Source organism: Zeus faber, assembly GCF_960531495.2.
Source record: "Zeus faber genome assembly, chromosome: 20".
NCBI lineage: Eukaryota > Metazoa > Chordata > Actinopteri > Zeiformes > Zeidae > Zeus > Zeus faber.
Genome location: NC_137207.1, coordinates 21,472,851 through 21,500,767, shown reverse-complemented (window position 1 = coordinate 21,500,767; position 27,917 = coordinate 21,472,851). Strand labels below are relative to the sequence as shown.

General features: G+C 43.6%; 1 protein-coding gene across 1 annotated transcript in view; it reads left to right on the top strand.

The window, feature by feature from the left end:
- Positions 1 to 225: 225 nt before the first annotated feature.
- The window catches only part of plce1 (phospholipase C, epsilon 1), a gene marked incomplete at its 5' end in the record, with an annotated part of 96,718 nt that continues 69,026 nt past the window's right edge, over positions 226 to 27,917 (top strand). Inside the window, 3 exons of the mRNA XM_080021285.1 lie at positions 226 to 1,248; positions 2,577 to 3,026; positions 3,463 to 3,684. Of these exons, the coding sequence (XP_079877411.1) occupies positions 226 to 1,248; positions 2,577 to 3,026; positions 3,463 to 3,684 (1,695 nt within the window). The remainder of the gene's footprint in view (positions 1,249 to 2,576; positions 3,027 to 3,462; positions 3,685 to 27,917) is intronic.

Sequence of the window (27,917 nt, the reverse complement as noted above, 5' to 3'; positions counted from 1 at the left end):
TAATGACGCGTTTATAAAGAACTAAAATTTGGCAATTTTGTCAGTCTTGGCAACCAACAGCTGATGTGTGGTTCCTAACTTAGCAACCACTTCTAAAGGTTGACGTCAGGCCCTGCCATTTGGAATGATAATACGTGCATAAATATGTGCCTCCAACTGGGAATATAATATGTTTACTTTTTCATATAAAAATAAACGTAAAATGTTCCCTGTCCTTGGTCCCAGATGCTGTTCGATTTGAAGCTGCAGCAGCGTGAGAGACAGAGACACGTGACTAAGTCCCCCAGAGACAGCATGGCGACCGGGGACGCTGAGACAGCGACTGGGACAGTAGCCCCCTCCACGCCGCCGCCGCTCGCTGGGACCGGATCCAACGGGACGTCCAGGCCCCCCGGGGACCACCACCAGCAGGAAGTGCGGAGATACTCCGACCAGACGCCGCAGCCAAAACAATGCCAGGGTTACTATGGCACCCTCAGCCACCCCAACAGTCCCTCGCTGCTGTCCTACAGGAAGTTCTCCTATGACTGCAGGGACGGGGAGGGGACCTTTTTGGACGACGGTTGCCAGTCTCTGGATTACAACCCGAATGGAAAGGAGAAGTTTCCCGCGCAGCGGCCGCCCGCTGGAAGGGCGATCACAGGAATCGCAAACTCTAACGCGGTCCCTCTGTCGGCCGGGAAGGTCTCCCCGGGCGTCCCGGGCCAGCTGGACCGCCGAGGAGAGGCTGTGGGTCCAGGCGGCGCCCCCTGCCCCTACACCGCCTCCCGCCTCTACACCGCCTCCCGCCTCCAGGCCAGTCCCAGCTCCAACTGCAGCCACAGCCCCAAACTGAGCCTTCGTCTCGGCGCCAGCCCCAAACTGAGCCCCAAACTGAGCCCCAAACTGAGCCCCAAACTGAGCCCCAAACTGAGCCCCAAACTGAGCCCCAATCTGAGCCCCAATCTGAGCCCCAATCTGAGCCCCAAACTGAGCCCCAATCTGAGCCCCAAACTGAGCCCCTGCCTTGGCCCGAGCCCCAATCCCAGCCCCAATCCCAGCCCCAATCTGAGCCCGAAACTGAGCCTCTACCTCAGCCCCATACCCAATCCTGGCCCCAGCCCCAATCCAAGCCCAAAACTGAGCCTCCGCCTCGACCCCAATCCCAGCCTCGGTCTCGGCCCCCGCCTGGGCCACAGCCAGGCTCAGTGCCTCCAGCGCCATCCTCGCCGCAGCAGTCTTCCCGTGTCCATGTTGGCTTTCCACAAGGTAATTGGGTGGAACCGGGCACTGCCACTGGTCACTGTGGTCACCCGTGTGTGTGTGTGTGTGTGTGTGTGTGTGTGTGTGTGTGTTTGTGTGTGTTTGTGTGTGTTTGTGTGTGTGTGTGTGTGTGTGTGTGTGTGTGTGTGTGTGTGTGTGTGTGTGTGTGTGTGTGTGTGTGTGTGTGTGTGTGTGTGTGTGTGTGTGTGTGTGTGAGAGAATTGTTGGCTTTAGAATGAACAGCGACTGACTGACATTGAAAATATGACTTTTTATCAACTAGGTAATCAATGAAATCACATATTATGTATTTTTGTCCAGATATGGATGAAACCCGTGGAGAGGTGGAGGTAGAGGGGGGAGCTAGAGGGGAAAGGGGAGGATGAGTGCACAAATCAAAATAAATGTGATTTGTCCACTCAACCTCCACTTTCAAGACGACCAAAAATCTGGCATTTAAACTGAATTTTTTTTTTTCCGTATAAATGGCAGATTTTAGGGTGTCCTGCCAATTGCCGTTTGTTGGCTCAACGTTTTCTTTTCACTGGAAAAAACGATTTTCAGCGACATGCGATTGGAAATAACAGTCTGTGTTGCTTCCACTTCACTGGTGCATCGTAAGTGGTGATTTTTTTGATAGAACTTGAGACAACTTTGACTTGGAGCGCTGACGCCCGAGTCCAAGGCCTTCTCCTGCAGGTGATTCTGGGTCTGGATCTGAGCAGATCACTAACTAGTCTGCAAACTCTGTCGGGCGACAGTTTGAGGAGGTAATAACGCAAAGCAAACTTGACCTGAAATCACCTCCGGATGAAGCGTGCGTTTGTTTAAGTAGGTTCACCCAATTTAGTATAAATGGAAGGTGCAGATTGTTGACTGAGGATCAGTTTAAGTGGAAAGGCAACGGTTATAAATGAGGTGTTTATGCGTTTGGTATTCCATTTCCAGGACGCTTTTCTGTCTTTTTACTGTCTTCAGCATCGCCCTTTTTAGTAATCATGTGTTTAAATACTCAAATATTGTCGAAATATTTTTCAGTATCATCAGTAATTCTTGCGCTCGGAATGCAAAGTAAACGCCACGTTCTCTATTGATCCTGTACTGGTCTGCGTTCTGCTGATTGGTTGATCCTTTAAATATCTCCATTAGTCACACTGCTTGAGCTCCGAGGGGCGTTTACAGAACCTGCCAGGTGGCGGTTACGTAAGTGGTGCTATCATGGGTCATCGCCGCCTGATTCCAGTTTCGGGAATATCCCGCTGGATCCATCTCTATGACTTCATCCCTCCTCCTCCTCCCCCTCATTCTCCTCCTCCTACTCCTCCTCCTTCCAGGTGTCACCTCCAGGTCCCTCCAGCTCTCCTTGCAGTCCATCCAGCGAGCCTGGATCTCTGGTCTCGTCTCCCTGCGGCTCCCCACTTCCAAGCCGCCACCGTTACCCCGGCAACGGGCAAAGCGGCCGCCGTTGGCACGGACGCGCCCTCGGGGACGGCTACTCCAGCCTGGAGCGGCTGGACCGCAAGCCCAGGGTCAACAAGCGCTCCCTGGAGAAGCTCTTCCAGTGGCGGGCCTCCCTAGAAACCATGGTGATTGCCGATGCCGCTGTCGCTGCTGGCCCCGACAAGGAGACGCCGATGACGTCGCCGGGGGCAACGAGGAACAGCGAGGACAGCAGCGGCGACGAGGAAGAGGGGGACGGTTGCCAGGGCGACGGAGAGTTTGTGAGGAACCGCAGGGAGCGTTCCACGGTCCTGGTCAGGAGGTTCTTCAAGAACAACCAGAAGGTGATTACATCAGATTCAAATGAAGGCTTTACCCTCTGATCTTCATCTCTCCTCCATCCTTCCTTCTTTCTTTCTTCCCTTCATCCTTCCTTCCTTCCTTCCTTCTTTCTTTATTTCTTCCTTCAGTCATCCTTCTTTCTTTCTTCCTTTACGCCATCCTTCCTTCTTTCTTTCTTTCTTTCTTTTTCTTCCTTCCTTCCTGACTTTTTACCATCCATACTTGCTTCACTCCGTCCTTCCTTCTCTCACTCACACCTTCCCCCCATTCTCCAATTCTTCCTTCCCTCCTCACTCCCCTCCCTCCCTCCCTTCCTTCCTTTCCTCCCTTCCTCCCTCCTTTCCCTCCTCCCTTCATTCCTCCCTTCCTTCCTTCTGCCCTTGATTCCTCATTTTTGTGACATTATAATGTAATATATTTTACTCCTCCCTCCGCCAGGTGACCAAGTCTGTCTGCACGGGGACCAGGGCTCTGGTGAAGACCCTTCCCTCCGGGCGGCTCTCAGACGAGGCCTGGGGCGTGGTGGTCCGCCTCCGGACCTGGCGTCCCGGCCCAGCGGAGGTACGCTCCATCGTGGCGTCTGGCTCAGGGGCCAGCGTGGAAGGGCCGGGGCTCTGCAGAGACGTGTTGCGCTTCACCGGGGCCAAACTCCAGCTGCGGGTAAGGAGTTTCGGGAAAAAGTCCACTTTTCGGTAATGAAAGTCGCCTTTTGAGTCGACTAGTGGTTGGATGATGTCATTACACGCTGTTCACCAATGAAGTTGTATTGAGAGGATTTCACTGCAGGCGGACAAACTCCATTCAATAACAGAATGATTAATAGTGAAATAAAAATCAATGAAAATCAATAATGGGAGAAAAAAGGTATTCTGGAATATCTTCAAAATGTCAGTGGTGGAACCATTATATTGTCTAACTACAGATTTCGTCCAATATGGAAAATAATAGAACAAATTCATTAGAGAGACCTACCATGCAGAACTATAACTGTACAAACTATACAATACAGATCTATACAATATCAATAGGCTGCAATTACAGTGGAAACAAGGTAAACTGAACCAAAACAAACTTAAAATGGGTTGATAGGACTCAACTTGAAGTCTGTCTAAAAAATAAAAAATAAAATCAAAAATTGAACAAACAATATAAAATGGTCTATCGTGGTCCCACCATAACAGCACTTTGGCAATTTGTCCTTAAATGTATCCTTCTTCAGCAAACTTCTCATTTGGAATTAAAGTTTGTGTGAAGACACGGTGATGAGAATATAGTTGAAAGATACGAAAAATTTACTCTCCAAAACAATCGCACTCCCTTAAACCATTTATTTTTCCAACTTTGCCACTTACCGTAATTTCCGGACTATTAAGCGCACCTGAATAAAAGCCGCACCCTCTGAATTTTTCAAAAATATTTATTTTGAACATAAATAAGTCGCACATGTCTACAAGCCGCAGGTGCCTACCGGTACATTGAAACAAATGAACTTTACACAGGCTTTAATGAAACACGGTTTGTAACAAAAATAAATAGGCTTTAACAAAACACGGCTTGTAACAAAAATAAAAAAAATAGCGGTAAACAGTAGCCTACGAAAAGTCATTGGTCACTATCTTCCTCCTCCTGCGCACTGAAACCACCGAAGTCATCTCCTTCGGTGTCGGAGTTGAATGGCCTCAGAGTTGCTTCATCTGATGTTGGATCCTTTTCATTGTCGCTCTCGTCACTTTCATCCGGAGGCAAATTCCCCGCTGAGCTCATGCTGCCCTCTTCAACACGCAGCAGTCCAGCCTTTCCAAACCCGTTGATGATAGTGGATTTTTGGACAATGCTCCACGCTGTCAGGACCCACTGGCAGACGCCAGGATGGTCCACCTCTAAAATCCTCAAACTTCATGCGGTGGCGATTGTTTTGGCTTTCAGTGGGATCTGCACAGTTGAAACACCTCGGCCGTCTCCTCTCTGTGTGTTGACCCAGTCTTCGAGCTCATTTTCTAGTTGGGGCCATCTGCTTTCCTTCCCCCTGAAAGCTTTTGTTGTCTTTTTGCACCGAGTCAGTTCCTCACGCTGCTGTTTCCAACGTCGTACCATCGACTCATTAAGGCCAAGCTCCCGTGCAGCAGCTCTATTTCCTTTTCCCTCAGCCAGATCGATCGCCTTCAACTTGAAAGCTGCATCATATGCATTTCTTTGTGTCTTTGCCATGATGAGGGTGACGAAATGACGACCGTAAATGATGGGAAGTTTGAGCGCGCTCCATTTAATCTAATCAGTTACATTGTTTCACCTTAACCCGTTCGGCAATTTCATTGGTCTAATGAAAGCTTCATGCCCCAAAAAACTGAGCACCGTCACATAATGTGTTTTTTGCTCAGTTCTTTGGCGGCATGAAGCTTGTGAAAGTGGGAAAAATCCATAAATTAGCCGCGTCATTGGAATAGCCGCGAGGTTCAAAGCGTGGATAAAAAGTACGGGCTTATAGTCCGGAAATTATGGTAGGTTATCCATATTACCATTAGTTGTTTGCGCTCAGTGCTGCCACCGGTGGCCAGGACTTGTGTTGCAACTAATTCAATGTTTTTTTTCCAACTACGTGGTAAAAAAACTTTTCCACGTCCGCAAGCAAGAGCCGACCTGAGTTGTTAACACCGACTTGTCAACTCGTCTGTGTAAGCCCCGCGCGCACACACACACACACACACACACACACACAGAGGTGAGGGTCCGTATTTCTCACCCAGACCGCAGGTCCGATGAAAGGAGCCTTTTGTTGAGGGGGACATGTGAGCCGGGCACCACAACATGTTTTTGGTGTGGCTTGCAAAGGGTTAAAAAAACGAGTTAAACGCTGCAGAGGCCATCTTGAAGGAGTTAGTCCAAAGCGGCAGAACACACACTGAACATACTGAGTTCATGGACCTTGTGGTTGGTGTTCTCAGTCTGGAATCAATCCGGTACTGTTGGTTTTATTGACAATTTTGCCTTCTTCCAGAGAGAAAAAAGTGTGAAAAGAAGTCACATTTTCCCAATATTACTAATAAGACACAATTCAATCGATATTTTAACTTGTTTGGGCACTAAAAAAAACTTGTTTTTTTTCAACGATAGGATAAAAAAAATATTCTCCCTATTTTCACTGCTTCTTTATGGTTTTCAAAGCTTTAATTGGTTTTATTCAACTATTGGTTTATTGGGAAAAATTCAGGCGTTGCAGCAGCTTAGTGGGAACATGAAAAACAGAGTGACAGGATATACACTGCGTTCCAAATGATTATGCAAATTGGATTTAAGCATCATAAACATTTAATTTTTTGTTTTTCAATGAAACTCAAGGATGGTGTTGTGTCTCAGGGCTCTTTGGATCACTGAAATCAATCTCAGACACCTGTGATAATTAGTTTGCCAGGTGAGACCCATTAAAGGAAAACTACTTAAGAAGGACGTTCCACATTATTAAGCAGCCACAGGTTTCAAGCAACATGGCAAGGAAAAAGGATCTCTCTGCTGCCGAAAAGCCTCAAATAGTGCAATTCCTTGGACCAGGTATGAAAACATTATATATTTCACAAAAACTTAAGCGTGATCATCGTAATGTGAAGAGATTTGTGGCTGATTCAGAGCACAGACGGGTTGGTGCAGATAAAGGCAGAATGAGGAAGGTTTCTGCCAGACAAATTCATGGGATTAAGAGAGCAGCTGCTAAAATGCTGTTACAAAGCAGCAAACAGGTATTTGAAGCTGCTGGTGCCTCTGGAGTCCCGCCAACCTCAAGGTGTAGGATCCTCCAGACGCTTTAAGTTGTGCATAAACCTCCTATTGACCCCCCCCAACCAACGCTCACAAGCAGAAACTGTTGCAGTGGGCCCAGAAATACATGAAGACTCATTTTCAAACAGTCTTGTTTACTGATGAGTGCCGTGCAGATGGATGGAGTAGTGGATGGTTGGTGGATGGCCACCACGTCCCAACAAGGCTGCAACGTCAGCAAGGAGGAGGCGGAGTCATGTTTTGGGCCGGAATCATGGGGAGAGAGCTGAAGGTGTGAAAATGACCTCGGCAAAGTATATAGAGTTTGTGACTGAGCACTTTCTTCCATGGTACAAAAAGAAGAACCGTGCCATCCGTAGTAAAATCATCTTCATCCCTGACAATGCACCATCTCATGCTGCAAAGAATACCTCTGTGTCACTGGCTGCTATGGGCATAAAAGGAGAGAAACTCATGGTGTGGCCCCCATCCTCCCCTGACCTCAACCCTATTGAGAACCTTCGGAGCATCCTCAAGCAAAAGATCTATGAGGGTGGGAGGCAGTTTGCATCAAAACAGCAGCTCTGGGAGGCTATTCTGACATCCTGCAAAGAAATTCAAGCAGAAACTCTCTAAAAACTCACAAGTTCAATGGATGCAAGAATTGTGAAGGTGATATCAACATGTAACTTGGCCTGTTAAGATGTTTTTGATTGAAATAGCTTTTGATTTCAGTCAATATGACCTCCTAATGCTGCAAATTCAACAAATGACCATTTTCAGTCCTTTACAACCTATGAAATGTTTAGAAACTCTGTTGTGCATAATTTGGAACAGTGCATTTAAGAGTTTTTTATTTTTGAAAAAAGTACTGTTATCATTGGGAGGTTTATTCAATAACAATCAAATTATACCCTAACAGTTGATGACTTATACTGTCATTTGCATCGACTATTTAGGAAAATCAGAGAAAAATATAATTTGCATAATAATCTGGAACACGTAAAGAATAAATAATAAACAGGTCAACAACAGCTAACTAAACTAAACTTAAATAAACCTAACTTCATGAAAGTAACATTAACTTCCCTTAACCTAACTAAACTAAACTTAACCTAATTGAACCTAACCTACTTCTTTTAGTAGTTGGTGCAGATGGAAGAGCGTGGTTAGTTATTTGTGGTTTGCTTTTTAGAAAACCAATAAAACTCCATTTTTATTATTTACTGTAGATTCGTTCAATGGAGGAAAAAAAATGAAAGTGTTTTTCGATTATTTCGCTTTTTTTCACTTTGGACTGAGTTTTGCTGCTTGTTATACATACACTTTCAAGAGGACTCAAATGTCTAAGTAATAAGTTTGCACATGCACGCAGACACACACACACACACACACACACACACACACACACACACACACTGGCTCTTTGTCTGCTCTCGGCCTCTGCAGCGGAAAATGAATTATTCTGTGTTAGTTCTGGTCCCCGTTTTACTGACAGACCCACAAATGGAGAGTGTGTGTGTGTGTGTGTGTGTGTTACAGTGTGTGTGTGTGTGTGTATGTGTGTTAGAGTGTGTGTTTGTGATTATGTGTGAGCGGTGGAGGAGGGAAAGTGTGTGTATTTGAGCGCAGCGCGGCTGTCGTCTGTGTCGAAGTCACAGAGATGGAAAGTGGAAAGTGGGAGAAAAGTCGACTTGGAGAGGGAGGAGAGATGAGTGAGGGGAGGGAGGGAGAGGGGGAGGGAGAGGAGGAGAGGGGAAGCGGGGGGGGGGAGGAGGAAATCAAGAGGGACGGAGAGAGAGATCATGAGGCAAAGAGGGAAATCAGTGGTAAAGGTGAATCAATAGGCAAATTGGATGGAGTTCAAGTTCAAGAGATTGTTTGTCACATAAGTATAATAAGATTTGAGAAAATATTCGATAATGTTTAAAACTCAAAGGCTAACGGTGACTGGCAATTGTGCCGATGACGAGGGTTTTGGCGGACACCGCAACCAGATACGGGCAGAACTAAGAAAACACTACCCAGAGAAAATGGATCCATCCAAGCTGGGGGGAGAAGACTCCGAAGGGTGAGGGCTGTCCGTCAAAAAAAACAAAAACCAGGGGAAATCAAAGACAGAAATGGGAGCTCTTCCTTCAGAGCTCTTCAGCTGCAGTCAGTGATGACAGCAGACATCGTTTCCTGCTGCCTGAAGCTGCTTCTCATTGCGCCGGTTCGCCGAGGAACACCAAGCCATTTCTTTTCGCCGAGTCTTATCAGAGTGTTGTCCCTTTCCTCTCCGAACGCGTCGCCGCGGCCCCTCCCGGAAAACAGAACAAGGGGTTGAATCTCCTTCTCCGCGTCGGGGATCTTAGCTCCCAACCGGCAAGGGCGTCTTGCTTTTCAACGGACGTGCTGCTGGCCACTGCGGGTCGGCAGCAGGAGGCGACGCAACTTCCCGTTTCTAGTCCCTCGAGGCTGGCGTGGACGGAGCCTAAAGAGCCGATTTGCTCTGGGTGCAAAAGCGTCAGTGAAATGCCGGAAAAAACCCGATAACATACACGGTCGTTGGAGACTTTAGATATTGTGAGTTTCCTGGTCTGTGCCGCCATCTTTAGCGGGACCGATTTTCCCATTCAACACTGATTAAGTGCTTCTTTGGTGTGTGTGTGTGTGTGTGTGTGTGTGTGTGTGTGTGTGTGTGTGTGTGTGTGTGTGTGTGTGTGTGTGTGTGTGTGTGTGTGTGTGTGTGTGTGTGTGTGTGTGTGTGTGTGTGTGTGTGTGTGTGTCAAATTGCCACAACAGAGCCAAACATTATGTAAAGTTACTTTTTGTAACACACACAAACTACATAAAACCCACGGGCTAATACACAATCACAACTCACACTCAGATACATAAAACATGGACACACACTCACACACATACATGGATAAAAGTACACACACGCATAAAAGAAACACACACACACACTGTGTAGTGTGTGTTTTACAGCTCTTCTGTGGTTTTGGGGCCCGGCGTAGAGCAAAACCACTTTAATAATGAGAGAGAAAACTCCCAGTGCATGCTGGGAAAAACGCCTGGGGCATGCCAGGAAATACGGCCGTTGCATGCTGGGAAATTCGCCCGGTGCACCCGGACGCCCAGAGCAACACACAGCAGGGCAATCTCTTGGGGAGGGAGGGGGAGGGAGGGAGGGAGGGGGAGGGCAATCAGAGCCCGACTCAGTTGAAGAAGAGTTCAAACTGTTGTCAGTGCTCCCCTAGTGGTCAATGGACGAATTGCAGAAAATTATTTTTTTTTCTCCTTTTTTTTTTTTATATCGTTTACTTTTCTTTTTTTTCCAGTATTCGTTAAAAAAATAATTGTATTTTTGGTATTAGAGTTACAGGGTTCCCAAACTGGGCTATATATATATAATATATATTAATATATTTCATTTAAATTGTTTTTAATTATTATTTTTCAACCCAGGACTCTTTCCATCGTTGATAACTGTTCATTGCACAATCTTGCAGAACTCTTTATTGTTGAGAAACTTACCACTCTTCTGCCGCAGATTTTGATTTGTTTTCCTTTATTTTGTGACAAAATGCTTGGTTTTGCAGCAGCTCTTCTCAAAACATGCCACGCGAAAGTGTTTTTTCTTATCCTTTTTCATTTCGTAGTTATTATTATGTTTTTTATACTTAGTCATAAGATGCTGGCGGTGACTAAGGCTCTCTCTGTCTCTCTCTCTCTGTCTGCCTGCCTGTGTCTCTCTATTTCTCTCTCTCCCTCTGTCAAGAAACATTTGGTGATTTCACTCTTTGCCTTTGTGGAGGGTTCCAATTAGAGTCCTGCTGAGCCCTGTGATTAAACCCAGCGAGGACATGACCACACACACACACACACACACTGGCAGCAGATTTCAAACATGAACACGGTGTAGGAGGAGGAGGAGGAGGAGGAACATTCAGCGTTTCCATTACCCATAATGCATTTGATCTTCACAGTGACTCTCTGGAGAGACACTGTCACGTGTGTGTGCGATCCAGAGGTTGCTGGTTGAAGTCCCCAAAAACTTGCTGGGAAAAGAAAAAGGAACTCAACTGCCCTATGATGCTTACTTTGGCAGGACTCTAATGTTCCCTTGAACAAGGCACGTTGTATTTGTTGTTTATTTATTTACTCACTACACCATGAACACACTGGTACTACAGTTATCACACTGGTACCAGACAGTTATCACACCGGTACTACAGTGATCACACTGGTACTACACTAGCACTATACACCATTATCACCCTGGTACTACAGTTATCACACTGGTACTACACCATTATCACACTGGTACTACACTGGTACTACAGTTATCTCACTGGCACTACACTAGTGCTACACATTATCACACTGGTACTACACTGGCACTACCGTTATCACACTGGTACCACAGTTGTCACTGTTGTATACAGTATTAGTTAAATATTATGGATCGTTTTGTCCCGCTACCAGTGACCACACAAACAATCTCTCTCTCTCTCACACACACACACACACACACACACACACACACACACACACACAGTGTATTGTGGGGTTTGAATGTTTAACAATCCTGAATTGATAAGATCAGTTTACGAAGCAGGAAATTGGTCATACAGTGAGGTTGCAGGTTCCACCACCACAGGAAATTGGGAAACAGATTTTCCATGAACTGGGCGATATTAAGCTCATTACGCTTGTTTACCGTTACCGTCGACAAGGTATCTGGGTCTGAGGTGATAGAATGGACAAACAGTCAGCCCAGGCGCCATGTTCTAACTGTGATTTTACTGTATTTGTTCTTTGATAAATTATATATAATTGTAAAAACAAAAAAAGTCTTAAATAAAGGCTTAAACATTTTTTTTTTTTTTGCATGAAGAATATAGCAGTATTTATAAGATATATTTGTAGAATTTATTTTATTAAATATTAAACTAGTTAAAAATATATATTTAAAACATATAGATATATATATAAATGATATACAATTTTTTTTTAATAAATAAGAATTTCTCTCTCTCTCTCTCTCTCTCTGTTGTTCTATGGTGGAATGTGCAGAACAGGCCTCTTTCTCACCCATCTGGCTGATGTTACCTAGCCAGAGATAACTGTGTGTGTGTGTGTGTGTGTGTGTGTGTGTGTGTGTGTGTGTGTGTGTGTGTGTGTGTGTGTGTGTGTGTGTGTGTGTGTGTGTGTGTGTGTGTGTGTGTGTGTGTGTGTGTGTGTTGGAAGCCTGCTCTGTTTTTCCTGGTGCCGACCAGTAAAATATCTGGAATAGCGTGAGGAAGGGGTTTTGACGCTAAAGCTCTTAACACAACGAGAGCGCTTTAAAACTCCTTCGATTTAAAAGCCCTTCATTTTAAAGCCCTCTGCTTAAAACTCCTTTGTTGTTGAAATGTGCTGTAACAATAAACCTGCCTTGCCTTCAACTTAAAAGCCCTCCGTTTTAACCGCCTTCAATTTAAAAGCCCTCCGTTTAAACCTCTTTCAATTTAAAAGTCCTTAGTTTAAACCTGTGCTTTGAAAGTAGAAATGCCCCAAGTTGTAACTGCACTGCCGAACAACATTGTTTTTGTATTTCTTTTATTGAATTTATTGTTTGAATTTTTATTTCGATTTTTTTTATTTTTTTTTTGTAATAAAAGCAATACTTTGTTTTGAAGTTATGCAGCAACTTCTTTCTTAAATTAAACACACGCTCAGCCCTAATTGGCCTCACACTAGACTTAACATCAGAAGGTGAAAACGAAAAGTTTGCAGCCATCCTTATGTACAACATGTCCTGATACGGAGTCGTGTCGTGAGATCCATCCCAAAACCGGCCCGATCGCTTGTTTGGGGATGACGCGATGACGTCACTTCCTGCTCGCACAAAGGGCATAGCCACAAAACTGGAGGACAATTCAGTGAACAAAGCATTGAAGAAATCCATATTATTTACATATAAAACATTCTAGTAATAATGATATAGTGATCATAATACTCATTAAAAAAAGATCTAACCACAGAATAAAAAAAGGCCCAGAGGGGGGAAAGAAACGCCCATTTTTTATCAAGCAAACAGGCTTCTGTCCAAACAGCAGTGTGTCCTGTAGCACCGTAAAAACGAAAATGAGCCACACCTGTCTCTCTCACTAGAGAGAGACAGAGAGAGAGAGAGAGAGAGACAGACAGAGAGACAGACAGGTCAGGGTGTGAACTCTGCTCCTCCCTCGTTCATTTCTCTCTTCTGTCTGAGTCACAAGCTAATTCCATAATCCCTCCGTTCAGGATTCAGCAGGGACAGGGACCTTTGTCTTTTATATCTATACGTTATAGACACACAGTAATGTCATTTGAACCTTTTCCCTAAGCTGTTGGATGCAGGAAGGGCTTAAACTGGGAGGTAGGAGCTGTGTCGTTGCACCTTTTTTTTTTTTTTTTTTTTTTAACCCTTGACATAATTTGACCTATGTATCATGATGCATTTTCGGCCTATTTAGCACAACAACGAGACAGGGTTTCATGGGAACCTTCAAAATGATCATTAAGTTAATTTAGTTCTGGAAAGGCCAATTAAAAAAAATATATAAAATAAATGACAATATATATCAACCCCAACAAAAACAAGATTACTGGAAAAACTAAAACTGGGAAAAATAAAAATAATAAAGATATATTTTTCAAGATACTGTATATCTATGTTTATATATACTGTGTGTATATATATATATGTATATAAATTCTTGACATATAATAATATATGTATTACTTTCTGTTTTGTTTCAACCCTCTGACAGGTGCCACCTTCTTAAATATAATAATAATTTATAATAGATGTATAAATATATAAATAATTATAACATAGCTTAAAAATATATTCAAAATATATATTACATCATATGACTGTCATCCAGGACTTCCTGTCACATGTCACCACCACCTGTGACCTCTGACCCCTGGGAGGTTGAAGTCGGGCTGCATTGCGTCACGCCGCCCTGTCATCGCGTCCTTCACATTTTCACATTTCAACATTCCTTCTGCGTCGCGGTGCTGAGGCATCTCATCTCCGGGGAGTGTCTCTCCCTCTCCTTCTTCACGTCTTCTCCATTTTCTTTTCACCTGCTATCGCTCTGTGGGGTTTGCGGCGTCATCGCCTCTCGCTTGTCCCGGACCGCACCGCCCGACGTTTCTTTTTTGGATCTAGGGCTCTCGTTTTGAGGGGTTTTTATTATATTTTCTTCTTATTATTTTATTATTATATGTCGGAAAGATAAAGGGAAGTTTTCAGGAAAATATGACCACAACATCTTTTTATTTACTATTTTATTAAAATGTATTTTACTGCCCATCCGCACAGCAGCTCTCTGGCGCCCTCTAGTGGAGGAACATGTTTCAGACAGTCCTCAAAACTCGGTTGCACCCGGTTTAAATGACCACATCATACACACATTGACATTTTGGAGGAAAACACTCCCACAATCCTCTTTGTGTGATAAATAAAGGAAAAATTAATCACATAGGATATACAGAAGTCATATCAAAAAAAATTTAACTGCATAACTCTCCCCGTGCAGCTTTTTGAGTGCATGGATTCACTGGACGAAGGAGCCTTTTATTTTATAGGTAATTATCAATGGAACCGTGATAATCAATAAAGGAGGGTGGGGGGAGGTTTTTTGGGGTTTTAATTCTGCACTATGTGAATGTTTTTCTGACTCACTGCTCACGAAATGTCATTTCAGACTGAAACAGCTCCACCTAACGACCAACGGAACTGACACCCAATCACACACACTGAGGGGCTAAATTAGAAAGGAGAACCGTGTGCGACTTCGTCTTTTGTGGAGGTTTTGTGATATTCTCACGGGTTACCGCCTTTTATTACCGCCTTTTGAGATTTTTGCAGAATTTGGAATTTGGTTTTATGTCTTGAGAGCTCCATGTGACCTTTTGTCACTGCAGGGAGGGGCCCTCGGGGGCCTTCTCCCAATGAGTGGTTTTCTCAAATGCAAAAACAAACAAACCTCATGGGAAAAAAAATAAAATGTTACATTTCATATTCGGGATAGCTAAATATTTATCAAATGTCATGCCTCGCCATGAAAAAATAAATCATTGCCATTAGCCAGTTGTGAATGAATATGTATTTAGGGGTCTCTTTGGAAACCAAACAAAGATGTTGTTCCTGGTCACCGCTGGCCACTAGAGGGCGGTGTGCCAATTATGACAGAACAGCAAATCCTGATTCCATATTATATTGTATTGATCCCCTTTATTGATTATTTATTGACTATATTCATACGCTTATGTGCAGTCTACACATTTAATTAAATACCTATCTACAGGTTATTTATTCATTTATTTAGAATGCTCTTTAAAAATAAATAAATATATATATATAGTCAAGGGCCATGTTTATCATAATTCAAGGTCTCAAGGGCGAATAAATATTTCCAAACAAGTGGGGGAAAAAAAGTCAGGAACATGGAGTTCAGGGAACATCCTGGAAGACGGACGCAGTCCATCGATTTTTCTTTTAATACACCAATACAAATGCGACATGCTTCCAGATTTTGGGATGCTCAGATTTGTCCAGCATACAGTAAGGCAAGTGAGAATTTAAGGTTTTAAAATGTGACCGTTTTGGGAGTTTGAAATGAACCAAACAACTAAAACGACCGAGAAATAACTAGAAGGGAAAAAAAAACAAGTAAATAGAGCATAAACCTGAAAGTTACTGTAAAAACAGTAAACAACAATAAACAAAAAGCCTAAATTTAAACAATGGACAGTAATTGTAATTATTGCCAATATATAATAAAAATAATTACAACCTAATGATGAACAATAAATGGAGACCTAAAAAGATTTGATTCAATATTCTATTCAATCCAGTGCGATGCAGCGCATCAAGTTATATTAAATTATATTCTATTAAATAATATGACATTACATTATATACAATTAAATTATATTAATTGATATATGATTTTTATATAATATTAAATGATGTCATATTATATGCATGTGCCCTCCTTATTAAAAGCTGAGGAGGCACTCATTGAGCTCCATCAAAGACATGCTAACCAGATGCTAATGCTAACAGATGCTAATGCTGACCAGTGCTCATCAAGGGACAGATGTTCCTTTGATGTCAACACTGTTCATTATACCACTTGGGGTGTGTGTGTGTGTGTGTGTGTGTGTGTGTGTGTGTGTGTGTGTGTGTGTGTGTGTGTGTGTGTGTGTGTGTGTGTGTGTGTGTGTGTGTGTGTGTGTGTGTGTGTGTGTGTGTGTGTGCGCGCGCAAGTTCAAGAGATTATTTGTCACATATATACATACGGTCATACATATATGCAGTGAAATGTCGTGACACCCGGTGTGTGTGTGTTCAAGAGGCTAGTCCACCTTGATTGGGATAATAACACAGTGATGAGGCCGTGTGTCGGGGGCTCTGCATGAGAGCTTATGTCGGGGGGCTCTGCATGAGAGCTTATGTCGGGGGGCTCTGCATTAGAGCTTACGTCGGGGGGCTCTGGATGAGAGCTTATGTCGGGGGGCTCTGGATGAGAGCTTATGTCGGGGGGCTCTGGATGAGAGCGCGTGTCGGGGGCTCTGGATGAGAGCGCGTGTCGGGGGCTCTGGATGAGAGCTTATGTCGGGGGGCTCTGGATGAAAGCGCGTGTCGAGCGTGTGTGAAATGAGGGGGCGGGTCGTGAGGTTCTGGACGATTTGAGACGTCGTTTTCTCATATAATAGATAAAATAAAAAATTTGGTTCCGAAATCCAAGACTGTTTCAGAAATATAGGCAAATAACAAACTCTGTGACTGTGTGTTACAATGAACACTGCGCCCGAGCAGCCTTGCCTCGTCTGAAAAACAACCGCTTAATTAATACATAAATTATGTTTAAATTGCGTATTTTAAACCGGAGGTGTCTCAGGGTTGATTGTTTTTTTTTTTGGGGGGGGGGGGGCGTTGGTGTAGGTGTGGGAGGACACAACGTCAGGTTTGGTGGCGCGACGACTGAGGCGCCAGAGCGGCGGCTTAGAAAGGAGGTCTGCCGGGCCTTTAATTGGTGGTCGTCACGGAAACGCCAACGCTAACAACCCGGGTGGAGTGGTCTTGCCCCCCTCCCCAGGTGGGTTTCACCTGTTTTCCCTTTGGAAAAACAAACACAGCCGGATGGACGGAGGGGAAAGCGGTTGGTGGTTTGTTTCGGGCGTTGAATTTGCAACAACTTCCTGTGTGGAGGGAAAAAAAAACAAAAAAAAACATAAACAAGCGCTTCACATTCAAATATTGAAATAAATACATGATTTAAAATTATTATTATTTTTTTTAAAACAGGCTTTTTCGGGGACCTTGGATGTTGTCATCCAGGGTCCGCGAAAAAGCCTGCTTAAAAAATATATATATATATATATTTTTTTTTTAAATCATGTATTTATTTCAGTATTTGAATGTGAAGCGCTTCTGTTTTCATGGGTTTTTTTTTTTGTTTTTTTTGTTTTGTTACGATTAGAGGTTTGAATACGTTATAACACATGGTCATGGTTTCCTTTGAACACCAAACAAGGAATTTTGAGTTTCGAAGCAGTATTTGACAACTGGTTTACCTATTTATATTTTCAAATTTCTCGTGTATTTATTCGTGGTTTGCGGTCCCCTTTTTTTTTTTTTTTTTGATCCAAATTAGTTTTATTTTCATGGACAACGCAGCGAGGTTCTTAGGTGTGAACAATATGTGGTCGTGGATTTGATCACAGTTGTGTAGATTTGAACTAATGTCTTAGGTATTTCTGTTTTCAAAATTATGTCGCCTCAAATCGCACCAAAGGGCCCGAGACGCCTCCTTGTGATTTCTGGCGCCCCCCCACCCGTCTACACAATCCATTAAGTTCGCCGTGTTTTAAATGTTGGCAGCGAGCCTTTTCACATCAAGGAGCCCCAATTTGCTAATATTTCGTCTTGATGGCTTTTTCATTATTGGATATGATTTAATTTCTGTACTTTATATCACAGTGAGGGATGGCACGCTGATATTAGGAACTAAACTGTAATTCAAGGACGTTCTCTAACGCTGCTAATGGCTTGGAAATGGTGAAAAACAGTGAAAAATTAAGAAAAACTATGAATCATTACACTGGGGACCCCCTTGAGCCTCTTGAAGGACCCCGTGGGGGTCCCCGGACCACATGTTGAGAACCCAATTTTTATTGTTATTATTATTATTATTATTATTAATAATGATGATAATAGATTGAAGATTAAAGAGCTTTATTCGTCACATACATATACATACTTCCATACATATATGCAGTGAAATGTCAATGCAATAATAATATTAATATTAATAATAATAATCTCAAATATAGCAAGACAACTGAACAGCAGCAAGGCAAGTGCAAGTTCAGAGCGCTTCACATAAGCCATAAAATACATTGTATGAAAGCAAAGGAGAATAAAACCGTTGGGAACAAAAGGCCGAAAACAGATCGAAACGCATAATAAAATCACAGCAATATCATGAATCATTAATCACTATATGACTCAGTTGATTCGAGCAAACCTTTTAGCGCAGCGCCAAACGTGGAAGGCCGCCTCCCGTGTACGTCCATGATGAACGGGGGGCAGGTGGCGGCGAGGCCCGTTGAAAGCGCTGAAATGTGAGCCCGGACGCGGCGGGGAGGAGGAAGCCGCCCGAGCGCTCGCCCACATCCTCCCCCGGGCTCCCCTCCCTCCCCGCGGCGGCGGAGAGCTTTATCGATCGCCGCCTCCGTCTGCTCGTCCTTCCCATCGGCCGGTCGGATAAGGAGCTTAGAATCGAGCGCAAAAGCCTTTTCATTGGGCCGCAGACGTCTGCTTTGAAACCGCTCCCTGTCTTGGTCCCCATCCTGACGACCCCCCCCCCCCCCCCCCCGGGGCCCGACGATAACTTTTAGAAGGGGTTGCCAAGTTGCCGGGACTGACACAGTGGTTGCCGACTTGTAATCAACTGATTGAACAATCGTTTCCAGGGCCCGACACTTACTTTTAGTAGGGGTTGCCAAGTTGCCGGTACCGACACAGTGGTTGCCCACTTGTAATCGATTGATTGATCAATCGTTTCCAGGGCCCGACACTTACATTTTTTGAAGGGGTTGCCAAGTTGCCGGGACTGACACAGTGGTTGCCGACTCGTAGTCAGTTGATTGAACAATCATTTCTAGGGCCCGACACTAACTTTTAGAAGGGGTGCCGAGACTGACACAATGGTTGCCAGATTGTATTTGATTTATGATTGAATAATTGTTTCCAGGTCCCGACACTAACATTTAGAAGGGGTTGCCAAGTTGCCGAGACTGACACAATGGTTGCTGAATTGTAGTCAATTGATTGAACAATTGTTTTCATGGCCCGACACAAATTTTTAGAAGGGGTTGCCAAGTTGCCAAGACTGACACAATGGTTGCTGAATTGTATTTAGTTTATGATCAAGTAATTGTTTCCAGGCCCAACACTAACTTTTCGAACATGTTGCCAAGTTGCCAAGACTGACACAATGGTTGCCGAATTGTAGTCAATTGAACAATTGTTTCCAGGGCCCGACAGAAACTTTAACAAGAGGTTGCCGAGAGCGACACAATGGTTGCCAGATTGTAGTCAATTTATGATTGAATAATTGTTTTGAGGGCTGGACACTTACTTTTAGAAGGGGTTGTCAAGTTGTTGAGACTGACACAGTGGTTGCCGAATTGTAGTTAGTTTATGATTGAATAATTGTCTCCAGGGCCGGATACTAACTTTATAAAGTGGTTGCCGAGTTGCCAACCATGCTTTGGGTGTTGGTTACCAAGACTGACAAAGTAGTTGCAGAATTGCAGTCATTTTATGATTGATCGATTGGTTCCATGGCCCAACAATAACATTTAGCAATGGTGGTCAAATGTGGCAACCATGTATCGGCTGTAGGTTGCCAAGACTGACAAAATAGTTGCCGAGTCGTTGTCATTTTATGATCGAACAATTGGTCCAATGGCTCGACACTAACTTTTACAGGTGGTTGCCAAGTCGCCAACCATGCATCAGCTGAGATTTTGTAATTTTAAAATTGAGGTTTTGGTCTTAATTCCAATCCAGGGCCCAATGCTAACTTTTAGAAGTGGTTGCCAAGATTGCAACCATGCATCAGATGTTGGTTGCCAAGCTGACAAAATGGTTGCATAATTGTAGTCCATTTATAATTCAGTTTTGAGATTTGGTCCTAATCCTGATCACGGGACCAGTAATAACATTGAGAAGTGGTTGCAAGGTGGCAACCATGCGTCAGCTGTTGGTTGCCAAGACTGACAACATTTATATTGTGATAAGAGTGATGATTCTCCTATATTAGAGTTCAAGCTGTTGGCAAAGGGGCAACCGCCCAGACCACAGGCTGTTAATGATGGCCCAAATCTGCTTGCCCGGGGCAACCAGGCAACCGTTATTGTCGGGCCTTGCAATTGAAACACAGTTTCCTCTTTCCCAGTTGTCAATCGTCAGTTTATTTCTATATTATTTTGACGTATATTAATTTTATTGTTGTATAAAACATGTCGATTCTCATGGTGTTCTGAAAAAAAAAGAAAAGGAAAAAGTTGAATTGTTTGCAGTTGCCCAGATCCGGTTGGGCCGCCATCATGGCAGCCTGGGCAACCGTTATTGCCAGACCCTGTACCGCGTGTGTGTGTGTGTGTGGTTAAAGTTTACCTCGGTTATTTTGGAAGGGATACTCCCGCTTTGGGGAACATTTTCGTCGTTGAATGGTTGACAATGGCCCAGAGCTGGTTGCCCGGGGCAACCGCTATTGCGGTGTTTACGCGCGAGGCTGGATGTGGATCGATAGAAACAGGGACCTGGTGTTTACACCCGATAGAAATCTGCCTCAGACGCTTTGCCTCCTAATATGGGGGCGGCCTCAGCCTCCTCTCTCTCTCTCTCTCTCTCTCTCTCTCTCTCTCTCTCTCTCTCTGTCTGTCTGTCTGTCTGTCTGTCTGTCTGTCTGTCTGTCTGTCTGTCTGTCTGTCTCTGTCTGTCTGTCTGTCTGTCTGGCTGTCTGGCTGTCTGTCTCTCTCTCTCTCTCTCTCTGTCTCTCTCTCTCTGTCTCTGTCTCTCACTCTCTCTCTCTCCATATCTCTTTCTTCCCTTCGCTCTCGTTCTCTTTGTGCTGGGCTTGTTTTTGATGCACTCCTCTCTTTCTTGCTCTCTCTCCCTCCCTCATCCCTCTATCTCTGTCTTCCTCTCTTTCTTGCCCCCTCCCTCCCTCTCCGTCCCTCTCGCCATCCCTCCCTCAACTATCTCCTTCACTCCCCCTCTCTTTCTCCCCCCTCTCTAACTCTCCCTCTCTCTCCCCCCTCCCTCCCTCGAACACTTTCTCTCTCTCCCTCTCCATCCCTCTCTCATCTCTCTCCCCCCTCTCCTCCTCTCTCTTCCTCTTGCCTCCTCTCTCTCTCTCTCTCTCTCCCTCCCTCTCTCCCTCCTCACGTCTCACGTATTTCCTCTCACAATCTCTCTTCCAGCGTCCCTCTCCCCCTCTCCCTCCCTCCCGCTTTTCCCTCTGTCCCTCTCTCATCTCTCTCCCCTCTACTTCCCTTCTTTCTCCCCCTCCCTCTCTGCCTCCTCCAACTCTCTCCCTCCTTCTCCCGTATTTCCTCTCTCAATCTCCCCCCGCCTCTCTCTCTCTCTCCCTCCCTCCCTCCCTCTACCACTCTGTTTCTCTCTCCCTCTCTGTCCCTCTACCACTCCATTTCGCTCTCCCTCTCTCTCTCTCTCTCTCTCTCTCTCCGCCCCTCTCTCATCTCTCTCCCCCCTCTCTCCTTCCCTCCCGCCCTCTCTCTTTCTCCCCCGCCTCTCTCCCTCCTTCTCCTGTATTTCCTCTCTTCCTCTCTCTCCCCTCCATCTCCCCCTCCCTCTCAACCTCCTTCTCCCGTATTTCCTCTCGCTCTCTCGCCCTCTCGCTCCCTCCCCTCCATCTCCCCCGCCCTCGCTCCCTCTCTCCCCCTCCTCCTGTATTTGCTCCCTCACTTCTCTCCGTCTACACTAACAGGGAGGGATTAGCGCTCGGCTGTTTTTCTCTTTTCCTCCAATTAATCTCCTCTTCTCCGTCTCGCTGTGAACAAGGTAAATAAAGCTTTTGTCGCGTTTTTAGATTTTATATCATAACGTGGGAAGTTCCACGGTTGATATATTTTATTTTGCTTTGTCAGTCATTCATTTTGTTTTTGTATCAAAGTCAATTACATCTTTACAGATTTTTGAATGAAAAGTGAAAAAAGATCATTTCTAAAACAACAAAAACCATAATAATGACAAATTGGGAGTTAAAGCCTTTTTTTTTTTAAATTTGTTTTGACAGAAATCCAACTGTTTGAACCGTCAAATAGTTATTTTATCCAATTTATTCTTATTCTTATTTATATTCATTGTTATTTAGTATTATCTCCATTCAGCTTTTTCCCCTGTTTTAAATTAAAACAAAACAAATGAAGTGAATGATAATTATGATAATAATGGATTTATTCTACAGTTTAATTCATTATAAAACCAAGTGCTTTTAGATTCTGCAACGGTATAATCTGTGGATTGTATTCGACTCGTTGGGACTGTGAGGAGCCAGAAAGCTCCCCGAACAGCGTTTCCCTGAGTTTACCTTGAACTTGAACCTCGTACCCGAGCGCTCACGAATTAACACAAGTCAAGTGGCGTCTTCCGCATGAGTACGGATGTTTCCAGAAGGTCATTTTGTGAAGCATTAATGGAAATAAGTTAAAATTCAAACCCTCAATAAATATTTGTGTTGACGCAGTAACTTTATCTGCATTATCTATGTCTTGTAGTTTTGGAAATGTGAACATTTATCAGCCTTATCTCTGTGTGTGTGTGTGTGTGTGTGTGTGTGTGTGTGTGTGTGTGTGTGTGTGTGTGTGTGTGTGTGTGTGTGTGTGTGTGTGTGTGTGTGTGTGTGTGTGTGTGTGTGTGTGTGTGTGTGTGTCGGAGAGCGCAGTTCATGAGAACTATTGGTCAGCGAGGGAGTCCCACAGGGTTCTACTGTAATGGCTTCCAGGTTGTTCTGGTCTGCTCTTTCTCTCTCGCCCTCGCCCCTACCCCCCTCTCTCTCTCCCTCTCTCTCTCGCTCTCTCTCTCTAATGGCCAGTGTTTTTGGGAGGAAATGGTTAAGGGTCCCAAAAAAATGCCTCCGAATGTATCTGTTTTCAAAACATTAGGAAGGAGGAAGGTGTATTTCGCTCATTTCAAACGAGTTAGGCTAGCTGATCCCATCTGCAGCAGTGCATTGAGCTAACAAGGTTAGCATGCAGGATTCAATTGGTATCGACCAATTAATCTTGCTCGACCACTCATCTTGTGAACAAGAGCATGAATCGTAGAATGAATGTAGATGAATAAAAAATCCTGCGCTCTGACGATCCCCGCTGCCTCTCGGGAAGAACTACCATTACAGATAATAAATGATATAACTGATATGAACTGATATACATTTATAAATTATAAATAAATTAACACATTTCACCTGCTTTTAACCACGTTTTGTGTCTGGGTGGAAACTACAATACATATCAAGTCTCGACAGATCATGCCGCCCTTTTTTTAATAATGTCCATGATTATCGCTGGCGGACCCCGCCACCAACAATGGAAATAGAATATAGAGGAGCATATGCACGGTGCACGAACAATAAATGGTTGCTTCTTTAAAAGTTGCCGTCAAATAAAGTACAGAATATAGAAGGTTACAGATTTGTTTTCTTAGAGAAAATTACTGACGGATTACCACTTATTTACACACATTTATGCAACTGTATTAATGTTCACATGTAGTGTAGATAGCTTGGGTATTATTCATATATACATTTATTGACAGGGATAGTCCCGTTTTTTGGGGTGAAATTGGCTTTCTTTCTATTTTAGCCAGATTCAGATGAAATGGTCGATACCAATTTCCTCCCTTTTTGTCCAGTAGAGAGATGGCGACGGGCTGCATGCTACCTGCCTTAGCTCAATGCATGGTTGCAGATGGGATCAACTAGCCTTTAGCTCCTGGCCTTGTAATCTATTGGGTGTATAGTCCTCTGTTTTCATCTGTCCTTTCACCGTGACATGCATTTTCTTCTGTAGAAACTCCGATTAAGAATTATTTCTCCCCCCCCGCTTCGTCTGTTCTTGTTTCAATTTAATCTCCTTTTCCTTTTTGTTTTCTTATTTTTAAGTTTCCTGTTTCGGCTTTTGTTTTTAACCTCCCCACGGGAGACCGCCGTCGCCATCTTGACTCTCTTTCTCACCGTGTGAATGCAAAATACCGTGCACGTGGAAACGTAGCGACAAACCCCACGCGCACACACACACGGCTGATTGTGTGCAAAGCTGGCTCGGCGTGTTGCGTGCCTGGATTGTTGGATTTGCCCTCAAACGACTCCTTGTGAAATTCAACGGAGGATTATGACCTAACAACCCCCTCCCCTCCTCCACCTTCTCCACCTTTTACCTCCTCCTCATCCTCCACCTTCACCTCCTCCTCCCCCTCGTCCTCCACCTCCACACCTCCTCCTTCCCTGCCCCCTCCCCCTCATCCCCTCCGCCTCCCCCTTCTCCTCCACCTTCAACCCCTCCACCTTCTTCGCCTCCCATGCCGACCCCCCCTCCTCCCCATCTTCACCTCCTCCGCCTCCCCCCCTCGTCCTCCACCTTCACCTCCTCCCCCTCCTGCTCCATCTTCATCTCCCTCACCCCCTCCTCCACCTTCACCTCATCCACCTTCACCCCGTCCACCTACTCCACCGCCATCACCTCTTCCCCCTCATCCGCCACCTTCGCTTCCTCCTCCACCTCCTGCTCCATCGTCACCTCCTCCTCCTCCTTCTCCTCCTCCACCTCCTCCGCCTCATCCTCTGCTTTTGTCCGCATCCCTCCCCGTTCTCCACCTGTTCTTTCGTAACAATAAAGGAATTGAAGAACATCACATTTCCACCTCAAATGTGTCAGTTTGTACCTGCAGTTTGGACCTAAATTGTACAAATTTGTATCTTAATTGTACCTAAATAGTACATTTGTACCCACGTTGTAACTACATGTTATTGCCTTGTGTCTAAATTGTTGCTAAATTGTACCAAAATGTTCAAAATGTCTGCCTACATGTGTCACCCTGGAGTGACACATGTTGTGGCTGAATGGTCAAATTGTGAGTCATGGTCCCCTGAATGTACAGCGCTGTGCTTTACAGTGCTGTGTTTTTTCCGAAACCGAACCCCGATTTTCCGGCGCTTTTCTCCAACTCTTCTCCTCCTCCATTTTCCTTCTTCGTTGTCTGTGTCCTCTATCCTTTTCTTCTCTCCGCCACTGTTCAACCTTTCCTCCGCCGTCTCCCTGGCAGCCCAAATGAGGCTCAAGTGGATTTGAACTCCCTCGTTGGGAGTCGTATTTTTTACATCGGATTCGTCTTCCGTGTTCGTTTTTATCTCCAGTGATGTTTAATTTTACAGCGGATCCAAACCATAATGCCATTTGTATCCAAACCAGAATACCATTTATATCCAAATCATAATGCCATTTATATCCAAATATCCAAAGTTTGTTTCCCTGGTTTTATTTCAATTCTAAATTCGAATATAAATTCCTGTTGATTTTATTTTATTCACCCTCTGTGATTGCAGTGTCACAGCAGCTCACCTCCCCAGCCCACCCATTTCCACCTCCTCCACCTTCACCCCCTCCCCTCCTTGTCCACTTTCTCACCTCCCCCTCCTCCCAAACCTCCTTCACCTCCTCCCCTTCCTCCTCCACCACCTTCACCTCCTCCCTGCCTCCTCCACCTCCTCCACCTTCACCCCCTCCCCTTCCTTGTCCACTTTCTCACCTCCCCCTCCTCCCAAACCTCCTTCACCTCCTCCCCTTCCTCCTCCACCACCTTCACCTCCTCCCTGCCTCCTCCACCTCCTCCACCTTCACCTCCTCTCCTACCCCCTTCCTCCTCCATCTTCACCTCCTCCTCTTCCTCCTCCACCCTCTCACCTCGCCCTCCTCCTACGCCTCCTTCTTTTTTCAGTTTTTATAAGTCTTTGCTCAGTCTTTTTCAGTCTTTGCTCAGTTTGATTCTTTGCTCCATCTCTATCAGTCTTTGCTCAGTCTCTCAGTCTTTGCTCAGTCTCAGTCTCTCAGTCTCTCAGTCTTTGCTCAGTCTTTGCTCAGTCTTTTCTCAGTCTTTATCAGTCTTTGCTCAGTCTTTATCAGTCTTTGCTCAGTCTTTATCAGTCTTTATCAGTCTTTGCTCAGTCTTTATCAGTCTTTGCTCAGTCTTTATCAGTCTTTGCTCAGTCTTTATCAGTCTTTGCTCAGTTTTCGATTCTTTGCTCCGTCTCTATCAGTCTTTGATCAGTTTTTGCTCAGTCTCTCAGTCTTTGATCAGTATTTATCAGTCTTTGCTCAGTCTTTATCAGTCTTTGCTCAGTCTTTATCAGTCTTTGCTCAGTCTCTCAGTCTTTATCAGTCTTTTCTCAGTCTTTGAGTCTTTGCTCAGTCTTTGCTCAGTCTTTATCAGTCTTTGCTCAGTCTTTGCTCAGTCTTTGCTCAGTCTTTATCAGTCTTTGCTCAGTCTTTGCTCAGACTTTATCAGTCTTTGCTCAGTCTTTGAGGCTTTGCTCAGTCTTTATCAGTCTTTCTTATCTTTTTGTTATTTTTTATTTTTTAACTTTTTTTTGTCAGCTCTCACGTCCCGAAATAAGACTCATCAGACTCATTGGGTTATCGTATGAGGTACGATTATTTCAAGAGATTTAGTGTTCAAATGGTAATGACCTGTTGGTTCGGGGTTATTTTTTTAATTTGTTTTTGATTTTTTTATGTAATATTTGATAGAAACCATATAAATACTGCCTTTTTCGGCCAGGTTGCCCTTGAAAAACAGACTCAAAAAAAGTTTGTCAATTTATTTTCCTGTTTAAAAAATATAGGTTAAACAATAATAAAAAATAAATAATCAAGATAAATAATAATAATAAAAAACAAATATATATAGATAAATATAATAAAAATGTGAAGAAATAAATGAATAAAAAATGTATAATAATAAAAAAATATATAGATTAATAAATATAATAAAAATGTGAAGAAATAAATGAATAAAAAATGTATAATCATAAGAAAATATATAGATTAATAAATATAATAAAAATGGGAAGAAATAAATGAATAAAAAAATAAATAATAATAATACAGTATGAGAATAATCAAAGTAGCTGAATAAACAAAAGTCTGCCTCTATTGTTGAGAACCGTTTCTTAGATTATTTCCCAGAGGAGCAAGGGGTGAATAGTGGGAACGGTCGCGTTTCTATTGTTTCAGTGAAATAAAGAAGTGATGAGAGGACGGAGCCGAGTAAACTGCAGAGAGCTGTCCCATGAGTACAAAGTGTATACACAGTATTCTGTGCATACAATGAAATACAAGTAGTTCACAGCGGTACTAAAGATAAGAGGTTTTGTTTTTTTTTAATATATAAAGATAGATTGATGTTTTATTCATCTACAGAGCGAAATTGCAGTGTCACAGCAGCTAATATTAAAAACAGGCTATAAAAATTCTAAATTTAAAAGACTAAATATATAAAAAAGCAGAAGGCAATATGTTATAAAGCTAAGAATAAGCTGAAAAGTTGTCAACAAACAATAACCCTAAAAAAAGAACTAACCAGAAGATAGAGAAATGTGGAAATATATGACGAACCTTAAAATTCACAATAGAAATAAAACTACAATACATTCAATAATCGAATGATAAACAAAGATAAACGATGATGAATAAAGATATAAACCGTGAAAAGCAATAAAATAAACCTTCGAAAAGTAAACAATAAACAGGAAAAAAAGGCCAGAAGATAACTAGAAGAAAGAAAATAAATCTACAAATTTAGCAAATAATTCAATAAACCTCATGAAGTGTAAACAAAACCTAACTAAAATATGCTCTAAAAACAAGCAAAAAACTATTAAATAAACAAAAAAAAAAAGAAAAGAATAAACAATAAGAGTAAGACATAAGTAATAAAACCCTCTAATGTGACCTGAGGAAAGACGTTGGTCAGTTGAGAAAATATTATTTTATTTGTATAACGCTCCGTCTGA